The following is a 15,261-nucleotide window of genomic DNA, read 5'->3' on the forward strand; positions in this document are numbered from 1 at the left end:
ATGTGTCAAACACGAGAAAGTACTTGAAATTCATATATCTGAAGAAGAGTTAATATCTAAAATAAGAAACAGAATTTGATAATAAAAGAACAAATAACCCAATTACAAAGGAGGCAAAGGACTTGAGTAAACATTTTTCAAAGATGACAAACAAATAGGCAATAAGCACATAAAAAGATGTTCAACATCACTAATCATTAGGGAAATGCAAAATAAAACTACAGTCAGATATAACCTCAGACCAATTAAGATGTCTACTATCAAAAAAGAAAAATGAAAATGACAAGTGTGAAGAAACAGAGCCCATATGCACTGTTGATAAGAACATAAAAAAGTGTAACTGCAGTGAAAACAGTGTGACTATTCCTTGAAAAATTTAAAAATAGAATCACCATATGATCCAGCTAGTCTACTTCTAGATACACGATCTAAAAGGAGGATGGCAAAGAAAATATTTATAGTACAACACTGCTACCATAGCCGTGAGGTAGAAGCCCAGGTGTCCATGAACAGATGAGTGGACAAACACACCTCGCCTCTGAGCAACCCAAGTGTCCAGCCTTGGGGAGGAAGGACATTCTGACATGTGATGTAACTTGGCTTTACCTTAACAGAGTATGCTGAACAAAACTAGCTAGTCACAAAGGACAAGCACTATCATTCCACTGATAGTCAGTGTACAGAGTAGTAAAATTCACAGAAGCAGTGAGCTCACTGCTAGCTGCCAGGGTTAAGGAGAGAGGAAAAGAGGAGCTATTGCTCAATAGGTACAGACTTGCAGTTTTGAAAGATGAATGAGTTCTAGAGGAAAGCTACCTGCTGGTGCAAACACACACGACACACCTTAACTTACAAATGGTGATGGTAGTAAATTCGTATGGCTTTTAGCAAAGTATAAGATATGTAAAGCTTTAAAACAGAAACAAACTACACAGAGATTTAACTCATGATTGGACTTGCTTTTTAAATTTACTGGATCAAATAAAGCACTGCCAACAATATGAAAACAGATATGCAGATTTCCTTTGCACCCCTGCTACCGTAATTTCCAAAATATATGCTGAAGAGAAAACACCAAACTATAGAGAGGATTCTACCTTTTGTGAAAGAATGGCCATCAGAAAAGATAAATTCATCTGCTGGCTTGTAAAAGAAACTACAGAAAAGACAAAGGAAAAATGAACATACTAGCAGCAGCATAAGAGATAGTGATGGGGAAGAGGTACCTGCCTGAATATTTTTTTCTATAGTTGTGATATTTAGGATGAAGTTCCTGTGACCCTAAAATAAACAAACGTCCATGAGAGTAACCATGATCTAAAGGAACTGTAGTGAAATAGAACTGTAAGTCCAAAAACCCTTCCTTCTCCAAATTCCCTTTGTTATAGTGTATTATAGAAAAGAGCCAGGCATGGCAGCACATGCCGTTAATCCAAGCACTTGGGAGGCAGAGGCAGGCAGAACTCTGTGAGTTCAAAGCCAGCTTGGTCTACACAGTGAGTCCAGGACAGCCAGGGGAACACAGTGAAACCTTGTATAAAAAAAAATTTTTTTTGATAAGTAACTAATACATACTCTGAGCCACAAGGCACACAATATAAGAGACTCCTAATGATATATTGTTATGCCCATAGATCAATGCCTTGCTCAACCAACATCAGAGAAGGGTCAAACAGTCAATGGATATTAACACAGAGGCTCATAACTGGACAATGTGCAGAGAATGAGAGACTCTGAAGCACTCAGTCCTAAATAAAATATCTCCATCAACCCCTCCATCCCCGCCAAGGCCCTATGCAGAAGAAGAGGCAAAAAGATTAAAAGAGCTTGAGGTGATGGATGACTCCAAATAAACAGTGTACTCCAGGCACAACAGAACTGAGGCACATATGAATGCACAGAGACTGTGGCAGTAGGCACAAGACCTGCACAGGTTCAAGCCAGACAGGGTCCCGGCACTGAGGGGCAAGTGGACACCAGCTCCCACCCCTAATTAAAACGCTAGTTGTAACTTATACTATAGCAAAAGAAATATGGGGTTTTCTCCAATGGAGCATCACTGGGTAGATCAACCACACTCCAGGGCAGACCCCACAAAATAAACTCCATGATTTGTTTGTGAACTTCTTGTTTTGTTTTCCTTGGGCATTTGTGTTGCTGGTGGTGGTGGTGGTGGTGGTGGTGGTGATCTTATTGGTCTTATGACTGTTTTGGGTTATATTTGGTGTGGAGCTTTGTTTGGAGAGAGAGAAAAGGAGTGGATAGACAAGTGAAAGGATCTGGTATTAGCTGGCAGTGGGATGAACATGATCCAAATACAGCACATGAAAAAAAAATGTTCAAATAAATAAAATAGTAAAAATTGAAAAGAAAAGTAATACATACTCTAAGCTATTACGTGAACATTTGATTCCATTGTGAACTCTGAAACTGTGGACTTGAAAAAGCTGTCTTACTTGGGGTATGGCTCAGTCTTCGATCCTAGAGTTACAATAGACAAGTATTCGTGTGGCTCAGTCCTCACACACACTTTTAATCCAAGAGCTTTCTATAAACAGGATTAAATACAGTTAACCAGCTGACAGGGATTTAAGAGGAAGGAGGGACACTGAGTTGAAGGGTATTTAAGACAGTATGGAGAAGGCCTGAGCTGAGGAGGAAGGGCTTTTCCTTCTGGGACATAGGCTGAGTGGGAAAATCAGTGGCTGCTTTCTCTACCTCTCTGATCTAGTAGGCTTTCACCCCAGCAACTGGCTCCTGAGTCTTCAATGGTAAAATAGAACAACTGGGATTTTCATTTTTTATAAAAGCGCTAAGCCATACTTTTTACTTTGCAATAAAAAGATCCTCATACTACAGTTAATAAATTTGTTTTTCACTGTGTCATGAGTTGTTATTCTGAACTTAATTTATAAATATTATTACTTAAACAATTAAAATGTAAACTAGGTGCCTCACTGTTATAGCTATAAGGATGACCTAGAATTGCAGTGGCTTTACTTCAAATGGAACTGAACTCAGGTTTTAAGATAAATGTATACACCCATACACAGAAATAAATGAATACAGATCTGTACATGTGTGTACCTGTATTTATGCTTATATACATGTAAATATAAACACACACACATATGTACACATTACAGATAGACACGTTTCCTAGCTTTATCAACTAAGAGGGACTACAGCAATGACACAGATCTCAATTTCAAAATATTATTTTTCAAACAAAGGAATCAGAGTTCCTTAGAGAGAACACTAACTGTCAGATGCGGGCATGGGAAAGAGGAGGTAAACTCCAGGTGACCTGCACTTCTGGAATGAAAGGAAGTATTAAAACCATGATGGGCACGCACTTTAGGGCTGAGTGAATGAGTGAGTGAATGAATGAATGAATGAATGAATGCAGAAGGGGTAATACTTTGTCACTAAAGAATTCTAATCACTTCATGAACTATGATTAGAGAAAAAGAAAACATATATTTGCAAATTACCTTTTAAAGCTGCAGACAAGAATTAGCTTGGAATTAATGCTGCATTTGAAACAAGGAAAGCAGATAATAATAAAGTTAAAATGTCTCTGTAGCATATATGAGAGGCACAGTAAGATTAAGCATAAAGTCTAAAACACTTTTAAAAATACAATCTACAGTTTCACATCCAATATAAGTAGATAATGAGTCACTAAAAGAGAGGTATGGAGAGGTAGCTAGGGTGAGGTAGGTACAGCTGATCCGTTATGAAAATCTGGATCCCCGTCATCCACACACGAAAACTGGAAGTGCCTACCCATGTGCTTTAATGGGCAGAGTGGAGCAGCCAGGAGACTGTCGGGAGCATCGTGAGCTGTGACCAGCTTAGCTGAAGTAAACAATGGTGAGCTCCACATTTCATGAGAAGCCTAGTCTCAAGGGAGTAAGGTGCAGAGCAATAAAGGAGGACACTCAACACCATGGTCTCTGCCCACAGGTACACCTGTGCACACACTTGCACATACACATGTATAAAGCCACATACATGCAGGCACGCACACATGCACGTAGGCACACACAATGAAAAAGAGAGAAATCCTATTAATGATTACATATTAGAAGCATGTCCACTGCAAGCAAGAATTTTTCTGCCACTCAAAATGATACTACATATTCCCATCCAAGTAAAATTAATAAGCAAGAGATAAAAAGGAAGGTGGAACAAATGAGATTTCAATTTTTAATAGAGACAAACTTTTCTTAGCTATAAAAACTATGATTGTCTACATTCAAAATTAAGGAAAAATCTGCAAATTTATTTTTCAAATATCCTATTAGGATATTTTAAATTATTCAGCAAAATTATGAGGTTCAAGCTGAACATGAAAATTTTTTAGCTTTTTATTGATTCTTTGTGAGTTTTACTTCATGCACGCCAACCTCACTTATCTCCCTGTCCCTTCATATCTGCCCTCTGCCCTTGCAGCCTTCCCCCCAAAATAAAATGAAAAATAAAATAAAATAATTTTTTAAATTAAAAAAGAAAAACAAAAACACCTTACCCTGGCTAACACCCTCAACGTTGCAGCCAGCAAGGGCAGGGTCCCTCAAGACTGGCTCCCCCAGGCCTTCACCATCAGCCCAGCTGCACTGTGTTGCCCAGGGATGTACAGAGTCCACTCACCCAAGCACTGCAGCCAGCAAGGGGTGGGGCCAGCTCTTTCACTCTCAGGACCTCAAGGCCAGCTCTCCTAACAGCCTCATGTGGAAAGTGAAATTTTTTAAGCCTCCCAAGAGGCTTAATAGAGAATGTAACAGAAAAAAAAACACTCAAAACAATCAATAAAAACAAATATAGAACTCGAGCAGCACCTAATAAAAGATGAGCAAGACACTTAAGTTCTATAAAATTAAATGAAGACGTTAGCTCAGGTTTATGGATGAGAACACTCAATAAAAGATGCACAGTCTCCCTAATTCTATAAATTAAACAAATTACTGAGCAAAATCCTAACAGGGCTCTTAAAAGAAACATATAACCTGGTTGTAAAGTATAGGAAAAAGCCAGGGCCATGAAAAGTCCTGCTAATATTGAAGATGAGCAAATAATCAATAATTCCATTGCCAGCTATTAAAATAAAGAATAAAACTACAGCCATGGAAACAGTATGGTATTAGTCCTGAGAGAGGTAATGGTATAGCAGAACAGAAGAGTGGCTGATTATACATCCTTGAGATGCCAGCATGGTGACACACTCATATAATCCCAGCACTCTGGGAGGCAGATTCAGAAGTATCTTAGTGAGGTCGAGGCCAGCCTGATCTACAAAGTGAGTGCAGGACAGCCAAGGCTACACAGAGCAACCCTGTCCGGAAAACACACAAAACAAAAAAACAAAACAAAAACTTTGGGGTTCTTTACATTGTTTGCAATTTTTATATCACCTGAAACTGTAACAAAAATAATAATAAAAAAACTTAAAATGTTTTTGAGTCAGAGGATGGAGAGGTGGCTCAGAGATTAAGAGCACTGTCTGTTCTTCCAAGATCCTGAGTTCAATTCCCAGCAACCACATAGTGGCTCACAACCATCTATAATGAGATCTGGTGCCCTCTACTGGCCTGCAGGTGTACGTGCGGGCAGAATACTTAGTATAAGAACAATAAATAAATCTTTTTCAGACATTAGGGAAAGGATGTATTATCAATAAATGCTAGAACAAATGGATATTAGTAAGAAATTAACAAAACTTAGTTCCCAATGAAATAAATTTTTAAAACATTCCAAATATCTTATTAGAATCAAGTTCAAAAGACCAATTTATAAAATATTAAATCCTTCAAATCCTCACATTCATAGTAGGAACAAATTCCTTAAGAGGACAAATTCCAAAAAGAAGTGAATAAATAAATAAATAAATAAATAAATAAACAAACAAACAAATAAATAGCTAATTTAACAACTTTAAAATAGTTATTAAATGCTATAATAAAACATAAGGAGAAGCTATAGCTACAGGATGTGTGCAAGGAATCCACTCTCAGAAAAAGATGAGTATCCACTCTTCGTCATGTACACTAATGGGGGAAAGAAGTAACCTGCAAAAACACAGAGAGTGGGCAGAAGAGCCTGGGTGGCTCCCACACAGAAATATGCTCAATACCATTAAAAACACTAAACTAACACAGCGCCTACCAGGCATTTTTTAAAAATCATGTAAAACTGACAATCTAACAAAAACAAAGTGATAGTGGAGAAATAAAAGCTCGTCACTATTTAGAGTCATCTATAAATCTTAGTAAAACCACTTTAAAAAGCAACTTGGGCATGACACAGTGACACACGCCTGTGATCCTACGTAGACGCAAAATGATTAACACAAGGCCAAAGCCAGCTTGATCGAGAAACAAACATCCAAGTGAGCCAGGACTTCACAGGGAGAGCCTGTGTCAAGAGAGAAGAGAGGACAGAGGACAGGGGGAGAGGAGAGGAGAGAGGAGAGAGGAGAGAAGAGAGGAGAGAGGAGAGAAGAGAGGAGAGAGGAGAGAGGAGAGGAGAGAGGAGAGAGGAGAGGAGAGAGGAGAGAGGAGAGAGGAGAGAGGAGGGGGTGGGAGGGGAGAGAGAACCAAAAGATACAAAAATGACAATTTTTTGAGGAGTACACCTGTTTAAGCTTAACTGATATGTCTAATTTTATGTTTTCTGTATTAGTTTAAAACACCATTTTATTTTTTAAAAATCATGTGGCAAGTATAAAATGTGCAACATTCCTATATGCACGAGCAAATACTCATTCCTGAAGAATAGGATTCCCCTATCTTTGGGACATTGTGCATATATGGAAAATTAAAACACATATGAAATTATTAACACCACTGGGTGCACAAAAGTGGCTATACCTTATTGGAAGTCCTGGACCTAGGATTCTGACTACACCAATGGCTGAAGGAGTCAGGACCTTGTTTAGACTAACAGCAAAAAGGTCAGTGGTTGGGAAATTATAGAAATTGATAGTGATGGTGACGGTGGTGGTAATGGTGGTGGGTGGGTGTGTGTGTGTGTGTGTGTGTGTTTGTGTGTGTGTGTGCGCGTGCATGCGTGCATGCATGGAAGATGTGTGTCTGTGATAATGTGTGTTGTGTTGCACATATGAAGGTTAGAAAACAACTTTATAGAGCTGGCTTCTCCTTCTACCTTTCCATGGGTCCCAGAGATTGAATTCAGGTTGCCAAGTTTGCATGGCAAGCATCTTTACCCACTGACCCATCCTACCAACACCAATTATAAGATTAACACTGGAAAACACATTTTTATCTATATATAGTAAATGGATAAACTGTAATATATTAGAAATTTAGATAATCTGTGACCTAATGAAATACTAGATCGTAACCAAAATTAATCAATTAGCTACACTGTCACATGATTAAAAATTAAATATTATATTAAGCAGAAAAATCCAAGATAAAGAGTGATACATCAGCAAGGTGTAGTGGTGAATGCCTTTAATGCTAGCACTTGGGAGGCAGAGGCAGGCAGATCATTGTTAGTTCTAGGCCAGCCTGGTCTACAAAGTGAGTCCAGGACAGCCAAGGTTACACAAAGAAACCCTGTTTAGAAAAAAAAGAAAAAAAGAAAAAGAAACATCATTATATACAACTTCTTCGGCCTAAAAAGACAATTATACAGCTTGCACCCGTATAAAATATATATATACACATACACATACGTGAATATATAAACTATATATTGCTTCACACACATACAACATATACATACATACACACAGTAAAAGTTTGAAACATGTAAGAACAATAAGGAACAATTTCTAAACAGTAATCACGTCTCTGTTAAAAGAGAAAGGTAAAGATCTTTTTGGTCTAATTGGTTTCAAACCCAGAGAAAAAAGCAGCTGTTTTCCCTAAGTGAGCTGCGGAAGAGAAGCCTGGTCTACAGGAAACCCTGTTTGCACCCTGAATGTTACTCTTTTCATTCTGGTGTCTGGGCTGCATGGGTTGACATTGTGACCTTTCTGCCTTTCTCCACACCAGTTCTGTTGTGTGCCTCCTCAGGACGCCTCCCTCTCACTCCTGGTTTACTTATACTTTTTCCTTGTGCTCCCCTTCCTCTTCCTACTTATAAATTACTGGTACCTTTAGTTTTAGTAATCTTTTAATTGATAGCTTATCCTACTAGCACCCTAGTGCATTACCATGTTAACCTTCTTGGAAATACAGAAGTACTTGACAGCTTTTTCCTACATTTTGATACCTGATGTGTTGTTAAAACATTGTTTTTACTATTATCTGATCACTTCAAAGTGAAAAATGACCACCAGGACACTTACTTTATAAACCAAATGAGAAAAAGGAAAAAAACTGAAAAACATTCATTCTAAGACAGAAGCACACATGTGCACACATACACTAAGCCAATATGAGCCACACAAATTTTCATAAAGATATAGACTGAAAGTAAATATCAAAAATCAATATACCTAGCATGTGGAAGGCAAAATCAAGTGGGCAAAACTATTTTTGCATCACACAAAGTAGTTAAATCAGTCATAAAATACAAAGGTCACTATATATTAATAAAGATAAGAATCAATCAAAAAATGAGACCATTAGCACTCACTAGGTTACTCAGCAGGTAAAGCTACTTGCCACGAAGCCAACTGACCCAAGTTCCCTCTTAGAACCCACATGGTGACAGCAGAGAACCAATTCTAACTTCCACACATGTGCCATGGCATTCACATACATGCACATACATTTAAAAGAAGACAACTGTAAATATGTATTCACCAAATGTTGGTGCACTTAATTTCACAAAACAAACATTACTGACATAAGGAACCAGAAACAGCTTAATATCAAATGCACTTAACAGATATCTAATGTGTTCCATCCAACAGGTACAGAAAGATGGGAAAATCAGATTCTAATCAGAAGTCTATAGAAGTTTCTTCAAAACGGAATATAACATATGCCACAAACACATTATTAGCAAATACAGAATAAATTCTTATATTTAATCAGATCATAATGGAAAAAGTTAGAAGCCAATAACAGGGAAACTACCTGAACACATAATACATTCTTTAATAACATGAATAATTGAAGAAATCAGGGAGAAAAGTCCTAGAATCAAGTGAAAATAAAACTACAACTTACCAACTCCTTAAGGTTACTTTAAAAGCAGTTCTAAGAGGATGGCTTATAGCTATGTGATCTCACATGAAAATAAATAAATAAATATTTTAAAAAGAGAAAGATAACAAAACAAAAACCAACAAAATACAGCTCTGGGTTTTAGCAACAGGAGAATGAACTACGCCTGTAATAGGTAGACAGAAAAAATAAAGAGTAGGGCAAAATTAATCTAGTGCAGAGTAAAGGAGAAACCCTGAGAAGCAATGAAACACAGGCAGGTGTGAGAGAGAGAGAAGGAACATCTCACAGAAATAGAATTAGAAGCAAAATGAGAGACATTACCACAGGTGCCAATAAAGTTCAGAAAAATTATTATAGAATTCTTTGAAATCCTAACTTTTAAAAAAGGAAAATCTAGAAGAAATGAGTAAGTTTCTCGATATATGCATGACCTACAAAAATTAAGAAAAGAGCCGGACAGTGGGGATGCATGCCTTTAATCTACCACTACTGCTCTTTTCTCTTCTCTTCCCCTCTCCCCTCATGGCCCAGTCTCTGGTCATGTGACTCCCAAATATCTACAATAAACACCAGCTCTTCAACCAAACCTAGGAGCAGTCATCTCATTTCATTCATCAAGGACAGAAGTAATCCGAAAAGGACCCTGCAATGTTGGTAAGCCAGAACTTCACTGTTTTATACATGTGAGTTCTATGAGGAGATTATTTCATGTCCTCTTATATTGGAACATATATTTCCCACTTCATGGTGAGAGAATTCCTTATATGCCGTAGCTCCAATTCTTAAAATAAATATTAAGTCTCAGATAAGATTATGTGAAATAAAATGCACATCAAGAAAACAGCAGCAATGAGAAAAAAAAACATTTAATTTGTGTTCTCTTTTAGGTTTTATTGAGTGACCTATGCTATACCAAGAATGAAAGAATTAAGAAGTCCAGTTTTGCTACAGTCATGATCACAGCAGCCCAGCAGGACATGAATCAAATGAGTCCAGAAGCCACAAATGTCGCTGGAGGGCTTGCTCAGTCACAGGGCTTCAAAGGCACTTTGCCAAATGGAAGGTTATCCTGGGAGTCCAAAAGCTTAAGCCAATATTTTTACTATAATTGCTGGCTTTTCTCCCAACCTATCTACCTAATTCTTCAGATAAACTACTACACCTAAACGAGACATTAGTTGTCCCATATGTTAACAAAACACTGTAATGACAAGACAGAGGCTTACAAAATGCACCCTACACAAGAGCAGAGCCAGCAGAAAGCTGAGTTCCAAGCATGGCTATGTCGGGTGAACAGGAACTCAACACTTGTTCTCTCTGGAATCGCTTTCTATATTTATAAAATTATTTCTGAAATAACAGCTGATGAATATTGTTCTGTATATTACTAGCATAAGATTGCCCTTTTACAAAGGGAGCATGCTCACATGTTCCCTTTACTCTACCTGCTTGTTTTATTGACTGTCAAGGGTTCTTTATATAATCTAGGTGCTTGAGCTCCATTGGATGAATACCAATCTTACAAACAGACTCTTCTTCCTTTCAGTTCTCCAGGATCTACCCTGTTCTTTATTATGCCACTTCTACGCTGATTGATATGTAGTAGGAAAACAATCCAAATTCCAATTACATCTTTTAATGTTAATTGCTTCTGCCAACTTGTACCTCAATTTTGCAATTTATGAGTACTTTATTTAGCTAGATAGAACAAAGAACCTTTCTTACATATATAACCTTACACTTAAGCATAATGAATATAAAGATGACAGTCATAATGGTAGCAACAATAGCAACTATTGTTGCATCCATTGACCTCATAGCATTGTTGCATCCATTGAACAACAAAATGCAGCTTGCAAAGCATCATGTACAAACTATGATAAGAAAACTTCTCCACGAGAAGTCACAATTGCACCTCTAAATAGGGCATCCACAAAATGACTCATTCACAAGCAATCAGAATTCTTATTTAATTAATAATAACCTGAACATTCTCAGGAATCACCTCCAACCTTAATTTATGGCACCCCAGTGGGAAATCCGTTCTGCCTGGGGATTCCCTACTGGAACTTCCTCTATAAAAGTGTCAATTCTAATGGATTACACCCTCAATCCTACTGTTTCACAAGATGAGAGGGGAGCTTTAAGAGCCTATGTTAAATTCCCTGCTGAAATGTCTATTACCTTCTCAGCTGACTTGCAGAGTACTTCACAAATAGACGCTAGAGACTTGCTGTTCAGTACCAAAAATTAGACAAAATTTCTGCCCTTTATTATGGTATATTTCATCAGCCCCAAGCTTTTACATGTACTTAGTAACATTTTATGTAGTCTCTCAATAATGTATCTCTTCTTGGCTTGTACAATCTCTTTTAATAATGTGATTCAGATTAATAGAGTCCTAAGGACTAGAATGGCAGGGACTTAAAAAGATTTCACCACATAACTTCAAAACGTCAATTTTTTACGCGTCGGTGTCTAAGGCCGAAATCAACACTGGATAATAAGGTGAGAAGAAGGACGGACCCCTAAATATCCAGGCATGAGCCCCAAGGCCTGAGAGGAGGCCACCTGATGGCAAAGGTGACTCTACAGATGCATAACATTAAAGACTCTGAGAGAGCGGGGTAAGCCTGAACACCCAGGTGGGTGCAATCCTACCACGGGTGTCCTTAAGCGGGGAGGAAGATGGCAGAAACGTGGCCAGAGAACTGCAGTGGGAGAGGAATGTCACAGGCAGCATTGCTGGTTTTGAACAAGAAGGGGCCATGTGAAGTGACAGCCTCTAGAGCCTGATGAAGGCAGAGAAAGAGTCCCCAGAACCTTCAGTAACAAGCAGCGCCCTGAAATGCTCTGATTTGTGCACAATGAAACTTGTGTTACGTACTGTTTTGCTTTTCCTAACACTCTCATGTGGTCTGGGCTGGCTTCAAACTCGCTTCCTAGCTGCCTGACCAGGATCAGCTCAAACTCCTGATCCTCCTCCTTCTACATGCTGAGTACCAGGATTTATTGCACACCCTTGTGCACTCATGTTTGTGCACCCATGCTTGTGTATGTGAAGGGCAAAGGTCAACATCAGATGTTATCTTCTTTAGCTTGCCACCATATTTTTAAGGCAGGATCTCTCACTGAAGCTTGCTGTGCAGGGCTAGACTTGCTAGCCAGTGGGCCTGTGGCACCTGCCGCTCCGTGCCCTTCCTCAACTCTGGAGATACAGGCACATGCCACTACACCCAGCCTTTATATGGGTGTTCAGGAACCAGACTCAGATTCTTTTGTTTTGTTTTTGTTTGGTTTTGATTTTGGTTTTGGAGACAGGGTTTCTCTGTGTAGCCTTCGCTGTCCTGGAACTCACTGTGCAAACAAGGCTGGCCCCAAACTCAAATAAATCCACCCGCCTCTGCCTCCTGGGTTCTGGGATTACGGATGTGTGCCGCCAGCACCCGGCCAGATTCAACTCTTCACGCTTTACCTGTTAAACCATATCCTTAGCTCCTCATGTTAAACTTCTAACCTACAAGCCTGTAAGATAATTAATAAATTTATTTCAGGTGAGCCATGTTTGTGAACAGAAAATGAACACAATACACAGCTTGCTTCTTTGCAACAACAACAAACTCATTTGAAAAAATACATTCTAGAACTCAGCTCCAGCACTGAAATCAAATGCTACTTAGACAGCTGGGTAAATAAAGCCAATTATTAACCTGGCTGGGCCTCAGTCTTTCTGTATGTAAATGAAGCTATAATAATACACCTCTCAGTTAATTCAAGTAAAGCACTTAAAACAGTGCTTCCCATGTAGCAGGCAATAAACACTTCTGACATGAATCAATATTAGAATGTTACCTTCTTTTCCTTCATGCACAGGAAAGTCATGAGATACAGAAAGTCAGTATCAAAGAGACCAGGAAACAAAACCCTTCAAAGAAAGATTTGTGCAGATCTCTACATGTGGTTTCCACAACGGCCCTGGCTCCACTTAAGCTAATCATGAGGCTCTTCCAGAGTTTCCAAATAACACCAAGGTCACTGTGGGAATATGACTTCCACTACATGACATTGTTAGTCCCAGGACCTGACAGAATAAAGTGTCCATCTGAGAATAAAAGCTGCTTTATTAAAATAAATAGATGTATCAACCTATATTTGGCATTTTGGCTTATTTGCCTTATTTGAATGACCTATAATTTCTTTATAAGCCATTAAAATTTTTATTTCACTTGGACAATGACTCAGCAACATTGACCTAAATTAATATACCCAGGCTAAAAAGGATAGTTTACGTAAAAATTATAATGATATAATAACTGGCAATTTCCATTAAAGGTAAGTAAAATATGAATCAAAGCTAAATGTACATATTTTTTTCTTTCTGTAAAAGTAATTTTTTTACTTTATTTTTTAAATTAATTAGTTCAGATTATATCTCAATTGTTACCCCCTCACTTGCATCCTCCCGTTCCTCCTTCCCTCCCTCTTTCACTCTATTCCCCTCCCCTAGGTCTGTGACAGAAGGGGACCTCCTCCCCCACCATATGATGATAGCCTATCAAGTCTCATCCTGGAGCCTGCTTATCCTTTCTCCTACTGCACAGATTTTATTTTATATTTCTGTGCTCTACAATACCTTACAGAAGTATCAAAAACTCAGAGAAAAGCAACACTACGTTAGAAAGACAGAGAAAGGCCTTTTGAACTCTATGAAGAAGACTGAATACAAACCTCTGTAAGGTGTGACAATAACAACTAGTGTAAAAGATTTAGGAGAAATTGGAAACCAAATAAACCAACAAAAGGAAAGAGAAAATATAAAATAATGTGTATACGTCCATATAGCTCATGTGGCACATTTGATGATGTCTTCCCAGAGACTACTCTACACAGGCACTTGACCTCTTAGCCCTTGCTGGTGTGCGCTTAACCCTGACTTTGTGCTATATCGTCAGTTCATGCACTTAACATCCTTCGGCCTTACCATAAAGCCTGATGTTTGTGCAAGATGGCACTATCACCGGGCACAGTTGCTCAAACCTAAATAAAGAGCTGCACTTGGGAAGCTAAAACAGAAAGATTCTAAGTTTGAGTCTAGCTTGGACTACCCAGAAATACCCTGCCTCAAAAAAGACAAAAGAAAAACAAAAAGAAAATGTCAGCAATAGGATGAGGGCTGAGCAGTGAATTAAATACTGCCTGTCAGCCTGCAAACCTCAAGGCCAGAATGCTTGTGGACAAGAACGGAAACATCTCTGAAACTGTGCTCACCACCAGTGGACAATTACCAAACTCTAGTCTATCTCTGAAAGACCAACAAAAGCCTGATGCTTGCTTCTTCAAGCAAGCAGCCTGGTCTCTGAGCAATGTAACTTCTTGGCTCACATTGGTCAGTTCCAATAAAGGAAGCTTGTCTACCATGTTCATAATAGATGGCTTGGACTCATTTCTATCTTTCTGTCATCTGATAACAAAAGAAGCAATAGAGGTCATAACCAAAGAGAAAAGCATACATTCTACCAAGGAGCATTCAAATGCAAGTTTAGGAAACTGAACAGTTACCACTGACATAAAATGCATTCACAGCTGGAATCTGCAGGCCGGCCAGTTAGCTGCCAGTTTTCACCCCCATAAGGCAACAGGTCTAGCCAATGGTTTTATATCTATTTCCTGCGAGGATCCCGAAGGACACATCACAAGATCCTATGGGTCTTTTCCTGGCTTTCTAATATACTATTTTTAAAGGGGGGGGGGCAGAGAAAAAGAAAAACCTTACCACTTGAACTTCCAGCAGTAGGATACTGAGCGGCATCAAGGAATTTGCGCGGAGTCGGGATGTTTGTAACATCAATGAGAGGACCGGGAGAGACATCTTTGCCGTGAGAACTGTGGGGAAAGCAAGTTGCAGTTACCACTTTCTCCCAAACCAACTGAAGTCCTATTCAGTGCCCAGACCCCAAAAATCTCACAACGCAGCAGCTGCCACCTCAGTGCCCAGACCCCAAACACCGCACAATGCAGCAGCTGCCACAGCTGGAGACTTAAAATATCTCTCAGAGTCCCAATGGTTTAACACAGCTACTATAAGGATGTTCATCTCATAATAAAATTACAT

General features: G+C 38.8%; 1 protein-coding gene across 3 annotated transcripts in view; it reads right to left on the reverse strand.

The window, feature by feature from the left end:
- Positions 1–15,261, reverse strand: part of EXOC4 (exocyst complex component 4) — a 739,217-nt gene that overhangs the window by 656,103 nt on the left and 67,853 nt on the right. For all 3 annotated transcript variants that reach the window (XM_084787371.1, XM_084787373.1, XM_084787372.1), the window contains exon 5: positions 14,923–15,032. In XM_084787371.1, the coding sequence (XP_084643497.1) occupies positions 14,923–15,032 (110 nt within the window). The remainder of the gene's footprint in view (positions 1–14,922; positions 15,033–15,261) is intronic.

The sequence above is a fragment of the Acomys minous genome (genome assembly GCF_964271855.1).
Source record: "Acomys minous genome assembly, chromosome: 6".
Lineage (NCBI taxonomy): Eukaryota > Metazoa > Chordata > Mammalia > Rodentia > Muridae > Acomys > Acomys minous.